Genomic DNA, 7,492 nt, shown 5'->3' on the forward strand with positions numbered 1-7,492 from the left:
AAAGGGTAAAAATGAAAGGAAGGAAAAAAATTCAGTGTACCTCAATATGCCGACTGATTATCTGAGATTGATGCCTAGAAAAAAAATATTTTATGTCGTACAATAACGAATGTAATCCTGTTGAGCTTCAGTATCTCTCCTGAGTATCGCTTTGGGACATTATGGGTCAGATGAGACAATTATTGAATTTCTTTCCAACAAGCACTTCAGATAGGTTTAGTGGGAAACACAGAATGAATAAGTGGAAAAAGCTCCTCATGCTCTCCAATTATCTTAATGCAATGAACTGTAACTTATTTAGAGCTTTTTTTTTACACACTTTTACCAGGGAAGCCACAAAATGTGCTCAGACCTGAACAGTTGAATAAAACTGTCTTTTAGAAATAAAATGTAAAAATATTTTTAAAGACTTTAAATTGAGCCAATGTAATCATCTGCACATTTGTTAATAATGAACAGAACTGTACATGCTTTAGTCAGTATCCACAGAACAGCTTGTGCTTCTGCACCACACCACTGGATACATCACTTTGGAAGAGACAAGGAAACCCCCACCTGCTGTTTGGAGAACAACACATCTCTCCTCTTGTGGACTTTCCTGATAAAAACCTCTGTTTCTCTGACACTGGAGTTGCTTTTCTTTTACTTTTCAGAAGCTTTAACTGCAGGAAATCCAGTTAGAACCTCACAAATACACAAGAAGAAACTGAGAGGAGGTTATGCAATAAGATAAAAGCAGACAAACAAATAGGAGGAATAGATGGAGAGATTACAAAACAGGGAGGAAAGAAAGAGAAATCGAGAGATGACATATAAAAGTGAGGGGGAGAATGAATCTTTAGACCTCAAGGTGCGTGGATGTTAGCAATAAATGTTAGCGAGTGTCTAGCAGAGGAGCTTCAGTTTGAAAAGTATTGCAGTTTTCATCCGAGAAGACTTCCTCTGTGACTCAAGCCGTCTTATGTGAAGTTTTCCACCTCCCGGGAGATGGATGCCAGCTGTTCCACTAGATGCTGTCTCTGTGTGAGTGTGTGTGAGAATTGGAGTTAAGGAAACACCAGCTGGAAAGAAGCAAGCTAAGTGAGGAAATCACAGCAGGTGGGCCAGGAGAGTGCACCGTCTATAGGTATTTCTTTCTTCACGCTTCGCTCAGAAAGGTTCCTTCTACTGCTTTCATAAGGTTCCGATTTGATGTGGAAACAGACACGTAGAGTATATTATGGCTGGGCTGGCAGGGTGCTGCGCCTTTATATCCTGATCTGTGCTGTTGCCAGGTGAGCTGAGAGTTATGGCAAACCGACAGGATCCAGCAGTCCACCTGGGAGTCAGACAGGAAGAGTAAACTGAGGTTTGATACTGTGGTAGTAAAGGGGTTGGATAGCTTTTAAATAGACAATATGCCAAAGTTATTTAACTGAAGAAATTCAGTCTGAAAAGTGAAATTCAATAATGACTGACCAGACTGGTGGTAACAAAGTGTTGAATATGGACAATATAACTGATTATTTTGAGTGGAAAAACCTAAAATGTAGAAAAACAACTTTTATCTAGACTTTTTTTGCATAAACTACTCTTAATTAGCTATACTACTTGTAAAAGCTTCTTGAACTTTTCACATTTTAATGTGTTAAATTGTTGTTTGAATTTCTTTCAAAATCAAACTTTGATTTTCTTATGGAAGATTGAAGAATAAATAGCATCATGAAGTCAGGTAGGGGTCACATCAAATCTGTGGAATAAGGTGTTTTGGCCCGATGCTAGGTGTTGTTTTTCTAATTTTTAGTTTGATCGACTAAATATATTTACATGCCACACTTTCAGAATAATAAAAAACAAAATAAAACCAAAAATAATCAACATTATTATTAAATGTTACAGCTACCACGAGTGCAGCTGGCTTCTGTGAGATTTACATCATATAAAATATTAATATTCTGTAGGATTCGTTGGCTGTCTTTCTATATTGAGAAGACAATCAATTAATTAAATGGCTAAATAAATAATAATGGAGGCATACGCCTAAGCCAGAGGAGAACAACAATCATAATCTTGAACAGTCTTAGACAATAAGACCCGGTTTATTTGTAATTATTTATTTATAATATGTGAGAAAAATATGTCCCTTGCTATGCAGAGAGACAACCACACCGCTTAGACATAATTCCAGTTGCTTTTCAGGTCAGTCCGTCACCAGCATTTCCGAGGCTCAAGTTGGGCACCAACCACGGAGAATACACCAGACCGTTATTTTTTGTTTAAATTATATTTTTTTTATTATTAAACTTAACTTTATTTAATGTCACTTCCGGGTTTGTTTGTTTTTTTATTAGTACCATACAGATAACATATTTAATTAGTGTGTCACAGTTTAGAATAAAAACTTAATTTTCTGTAAAATACACTAAAACATATAAATTAAGAAATTTAGACTCGCTGAGAGCATATTAATTTTGTAAACTTCATGTCATATTTATCGGATTTTACTAAGAAAGTAATGAAATAATCTTACGCCTAACAATTCTATTTCTTATTTACAACATTCTTGAAAGTACATGAAGGCAACTTTATTAGCTCACTGTTTCAGACGCTCGTATTGGCCAATCCTGAACCGCTTCCCCTTCTGACGACATTAGTGCTCTTCCGGGTGAATGTAGCGGTGTCAAAGTAGAAACGTAAACAGAAAGGTCGGTTTAATTTTTATCTGCTTTGGTTTACCAGTTCCAACATTTCTTCATCTGCATCTCTCCGAGACCCCAAAATTTTAAATACAACACAATTAAGTTTGTTTATGCTGGGACGCCATGCTAAAGGTAGCTTATTGTGATCAGCGGGAAGTTTTGCAGGAGTTAAGATGACGAAGGTGAGCAGGTATGGGCTCTGTCCGCTGGGGTTTCCGCTGCGGGTCGTGGACACCGAGCAGGTCCGAATGGTTGTTTGCTGCTCGGTGTGTCCAGCAAGAAGAGAAGGACAGGATCGGACAGTTTGTCTTCGCTAAGGATGCTAAGTCAGCGATGGTGAGTCTGATCTACAATGTTTACCCACCTTCTGCAGCTGTCATTGGTATGCATGAACGGAAATTAATTTGTAGACTGATCAACTTATACACTGTCACTGAGTTAGTAAAATGCACCCTAGCTGAATAGACACCAAGAACTTCAAGGATGGATGTACAGTTGCTGCGATAAACGTTTGAGACCATCCAAGGATGTTCAGTAATGTGATCAAAACTTCCTTTCAAACAGGTATCCTAACAACTTTCGATTGATTTAATGATTAACAAAAATCTGAAGGGTCTTCAATTTCCAGGATGACATAAAAACAGTGTCATAAAACAAAACAAATCGTTGCTTCTTATTCTCGAAGCTCACCATGTTTTTATGCTATTGAGAAACAGCTGGCGACTTGAATAACCTATTAGGTTATAATGTTAAATATATATGTGCCAACAGGCTGGCCGGCTGTTGCTCAGGAAATTTGTTTGTGAGATGATGGGAATCCCCTGGTCACAGATCAGATTAAACCGATCCCCTCGAGGGAAACCATATCTGGCTGCCCCTCTCCAGGTAAAAACTTTGTTTCATTTAAGGTTAAGTGTTTCCTTATGCTACTTCTTCTTCTTTTCTTTTTTTTTACTCTGTTACTGTTTGAAACCCATTAAGCATGAGACACATGGGACCCCCGACAATGTGAAATGAATATCTGCCCAAGTCAGAACTTGATTTTTGGGTTGCACTACCAAGTCATAATAAATAAATAACTATTAAATTATGTTTTTTCCCCCGTCCGTTTTATAACCACTCATACTTGTGTCAGTCCCCTAAATAAATTCCAGTTTATTTTGGACTTGCAATTTATTTTATGTCTTGGATTGTGATTGTTCACAGGCCATTGCTGGCACTTTGGGTCACATTTAGCCCATCTTGACATCCCCAGTGCTGCATACACAAGTATCACAATGTTCTGCCTGTTGGAACATTATCTGTATATTAAAAGCCCTCCTTTGTCTTCATTTTCACACGTGGAGCCTCACCTGACTGTCAAGACACACTAAATCAACTAGAAACCTTTTTTTTTTTAATGCATTTGAAAACGATGCAGGTCACTACTGGTTCTGATCCACCCTGGAGTTTCAACATCTCCCACCAAGGCGACTATGCTGTGCTTGCTGCACAGCAGGGGGTGCAGGTTGGAGTAGATGTGATGAAGACCACGCTGCCAGGTGAAGGCTGAGACTTACGCATGAGTTTTATTGCTACATAAAAGCAAATGTGAGAGTTTTAGAGTTTTTATGAAATGTTTCAATGCAACTATAAATGCAGTGTCAAAATAGATTCACAATAATGAATTCATTTCTGCAGCTGGTTGTAAACGTTTTTATTCTGTGGCCCTATTTTAGATTTGTAGTTTCACAAGTTATCCACAAGGTGTTGCTGTTGTCTAACAAAAGTATTCATAAGACATGCGATTTTAAAATGTAGGTCCAGAGCTTGTGTGTTCAGTCACCACAATCAAATATGCATTGTGATAATTAAGGTTGTGACTTGCTTTTGCACATTATTTTCCGTCTGCTCACTTTTTTCCCCTCCCCTCATGTCTGCGTCCTCGTGTCTCCGTCTCCTGCAGGTAGCAACTCAGTCCCGGAGTTTTTCCGCATCATGACTCGTCAGTTTACAGCGCACGAATGGAGCACCATCCAATCAGCCGCCTCGGAGCACCAGCAGCTTGCCGCGTTCTACCGCCATTGGGTAATCATGGCAACCATACTACCCTGTCATCACACTGCATTGCTGCCGGGCGCCACAGGCGGTGGTGTGTGTGTTTGCGTGCGCGCGTGTGGAAGAGAGAGATAGAAATTTGTACATTTTGCTTGACCTCCTTTTGATTCAAATTTCACCTCCACTTTTCTCCCTTCCTCTAATCTCCCGTTGGTCCCGTTATGTCCTTGTCACAGTACTCAGCTTTGTTTCCCGTCTTCCATTTCTTCTTCAAAGACATGAACGCACACACACATACACACACACAGATGGCCACTGTAAGCAAGTGCTGAGCTAAGTAAAGATGCTGTGAGAATGAGAGGGCGGCACAGAGACGTCAAAGCTCTGATATCACCACCACACTGTTGACTAATGGCAGAGCTCAACGGTTGCCATAGTGATTAGTCCTGTAATGGTGTTATTGTGGCTTATTGGCCATGGAGCATGGCTTGTTTTGGCTGGGCGCATGCAGAGACATAAAGCCCCTCTTTTGTATGCACGCCTTTTAACACGTGTGCGTGAATTCATCTGCTGGAGTTCGAACCACAGAGACACGCTCGCTGTCCATGCTCAGACTGTCACTTTCAGCTTTACTCACACAAGCAAAAACATTTTCTTTATCTGTCCACGTTAGCTAATCAAGTTTCCTCTTGATGTTTTTTTTTTTTTTTTTTTGCACCAAGACCCTGAAGGAGAGCTTCATCAAGGCCATCGGCACAGGTCTGGGCTTCAACCTGCAGAGGGCGGAGTTTCACCTGTCGCCTGAGCTGCTCACACTTGGCACCGTGCTGCGCCAGACCAAGATGCATCTGGATGAGGAACCAGAGGATTTGTGGGTATTTGAAGTAAGTTGGGTTCAGAAAGCATCTGAATGTCTTTTTCCATGTTTAACATTGGTTTTCTTACGGAAAATAGATCATCAGGAAGGGATTCTAATGTTAACCCATCAAATATACACAAGTCCCAAAAGCTTTATGATGACCACCTCTTTACAACACCCGTCATTGCCTTTGACACATTTCAAAATAAATTCAGGATATTAAACAATTTTCATATCGTTTATGCATTTAGATGTCTAACTAAATGGGGTGGGGGAGAATTGGGTAAAGATTGCTGTAAATGAGCAAGTGACAAAGCTGAAACAACCAACTATCCAATATATGAGTTTATATTATTAAACATGCAGCAAATGCATAAGATTGCCGATTTAGTTTTTTTGCATACACCTGAGATTTTCTTTTGTTTCTATAATGTCTTTTTGTGGCGAATCGTTGATACAACATGATAATTTGCACAGTTCTGTCTTGATACTTTTAGTACAACGTGGAAATCTCTTCTCATTGCGATTTGATCTTCTTGACATGAGAATACAAAATGTAAATAGGCTAAACCAAGTAGACTTGTAATTACCACTAACTGTTTTGATATGTTTCTTTTCTTTGCCACACTTTGAAAAACTGGCGCCTGTCGGTTATGAATCTGAAATCTGCTCAGTTTCCGTGCGTATTTGTTTTTAATTTTAAAACGGTACGCCCTGGTTTGTGACAGAATGTCGCCCGTGGCTCCGGAGGGATTTGCTGCTTGTTTAGCTTTTGACACTTTACAGACACGAGCATTCAGCCATTTCTCAGCAATTGCTGTTTATCATTAAAAAGTCATGCGGGAGAGGCAGGCTGGGTCTTTCGCAGTCAATCACAGAGCTAACACATGGAGACAGATGGCTATTTTCACTCACTCTTGCAGGTAATTTCAAACCCTGTCCTGACGTGTCTGTCGGTGTGCTCCCGCAGGAGAGCCTGCTGGACGCCGACCATCACGTCGCCGTTGCACTCGGACCAGCGGACGAGGCCAGCTCCGCAGTAAGGAAACGTAGCTTTGGTGACTTGAGTAGCTGCTCTGCTTTATTTGTGACAAAGACAAAACAGCATTTCCAACTGAATATACATCTGAGGCCAGCTTTGAGAAAATAAGAGAAAAGAAGTGTGAGTGAAAGACAAAGTAACATCTGTGTTTAGGTGAAAATATGCTTTTTGTCCCCCTCCCCCACACACACAAAAGGTAGTTAAATACAGTGGTCGCATCAGTGTCCTGTGGATGGGAGGGAGCAGGGAATTTGTTCTTGGTGTTTTTCGTTTGGCCAAAAAAACCATGGCTTTTGTTGGGAGTGAGAAATTGTCATTTTTCTGCCAGTTTTAGGAGACAGAAATATGTGCAAAATCAGATGTGACTCAATGGTTTGGATAAATAAGAGCCAGCTGGGTCAGACCAGACAGGACGATCTGACAGCTGATGAGCCACCGGCCCGCTAGTCTGTTCTTACTTTCCTCACACACACACACAGCCATGTAAACGGAGGCAATGGTTCCCTCGGTGCATATTGTTCAGAACAGTGTCCAGACAATTTAAATTAATAATGAAGCGAATTGTATGCGTCGCATCAGTAACGTGTCTCTTCAGGACCAGGACCAACGCAGTGTTGTAATTCTTGTTGGCGCATCATTGTTCTGTATAAAAGCGTGTCTGGATTTTTAAACGCATCGTCTTTTCCTGCCTGGGCCTGGACCTCGTTTCTAATGAAGAAGAACCAGCTGAATTTATTTTGAAGGCATTTCTACAGCTGCCAATAATTGTGCCACCATTTCTCAACTTATATTTCTCACTGAATGAATGTACTCAAGTAAATAGGTGCATTTTTCTAAATTTAACAGTTAAGTCTGCTACTACAATGTGTGTGTGTG

The 7,492-nt window shown here is 40.3% G+C and overlaps 1 protein-coding gene across 3 annotated transcripts in view; it reads left to right on the forward strand.

The window, feature by feature from the left end:
* The first annotated feature begins 2,618 nt into the window (after nt 1-2,618).
* LOC103145551 (L-aminoadipate-semialdehyde dehydrogenase-phosphopantetheinyl transferase) overlaps nt 2,619-7,492 on the forward strand; it is a 7,618-nt gene continuing 2,744 nt past the window's right edge. Inside the window, exons 1-6 of one of the 3 annotated variants that reach the window (XM_007563012.2) lie at nt 2,619-3,014; nt 3,450-3,563; nt 4,099-4,219; nt 4,624-4,745; nt 5,438-5,599; nt 6,498-6,613. In XM_007563012.2, coding sequence (XP_007563074.1) covers nt 2,871-3,014; nt 3,450-3,563; nt 4,099-4,219; nt 4,624-4,745; nt 5,438-5,599; nt 6,498-6,613 — 779 coding nt within the window. In that variant the 5' untranslated portion in view covers nt 2,619-2,870. The remainder of the gene's footprint in view (nt 3,015-3,449; nt 3,564-4,098; nt 4,220-4,623; nt 4,746-5,437; nt 5,600-6,497; nt 6,614-7,492) is intronic. The other 2 variants (XM_007563011.2, XM_007563014.2) reach the window with 2 other exon arrangements.

The sequence above is a fragment of the Poecilia formosa genome, unplaced genomic scaffold, assembly GCF_000485575.1.
Source record: "Poecilia formosa unplaced genomic scaffold, Poecilia_formosa-5.1.2 Scaffold144, whole genome shotgun sequence".
Lineage (NCBI taxonomy): Eukaryota > Metazoa > Chordata > Actinopteri > Cyprinodontiformes > Poeciliidae > Poecilia > Poecilia formosa.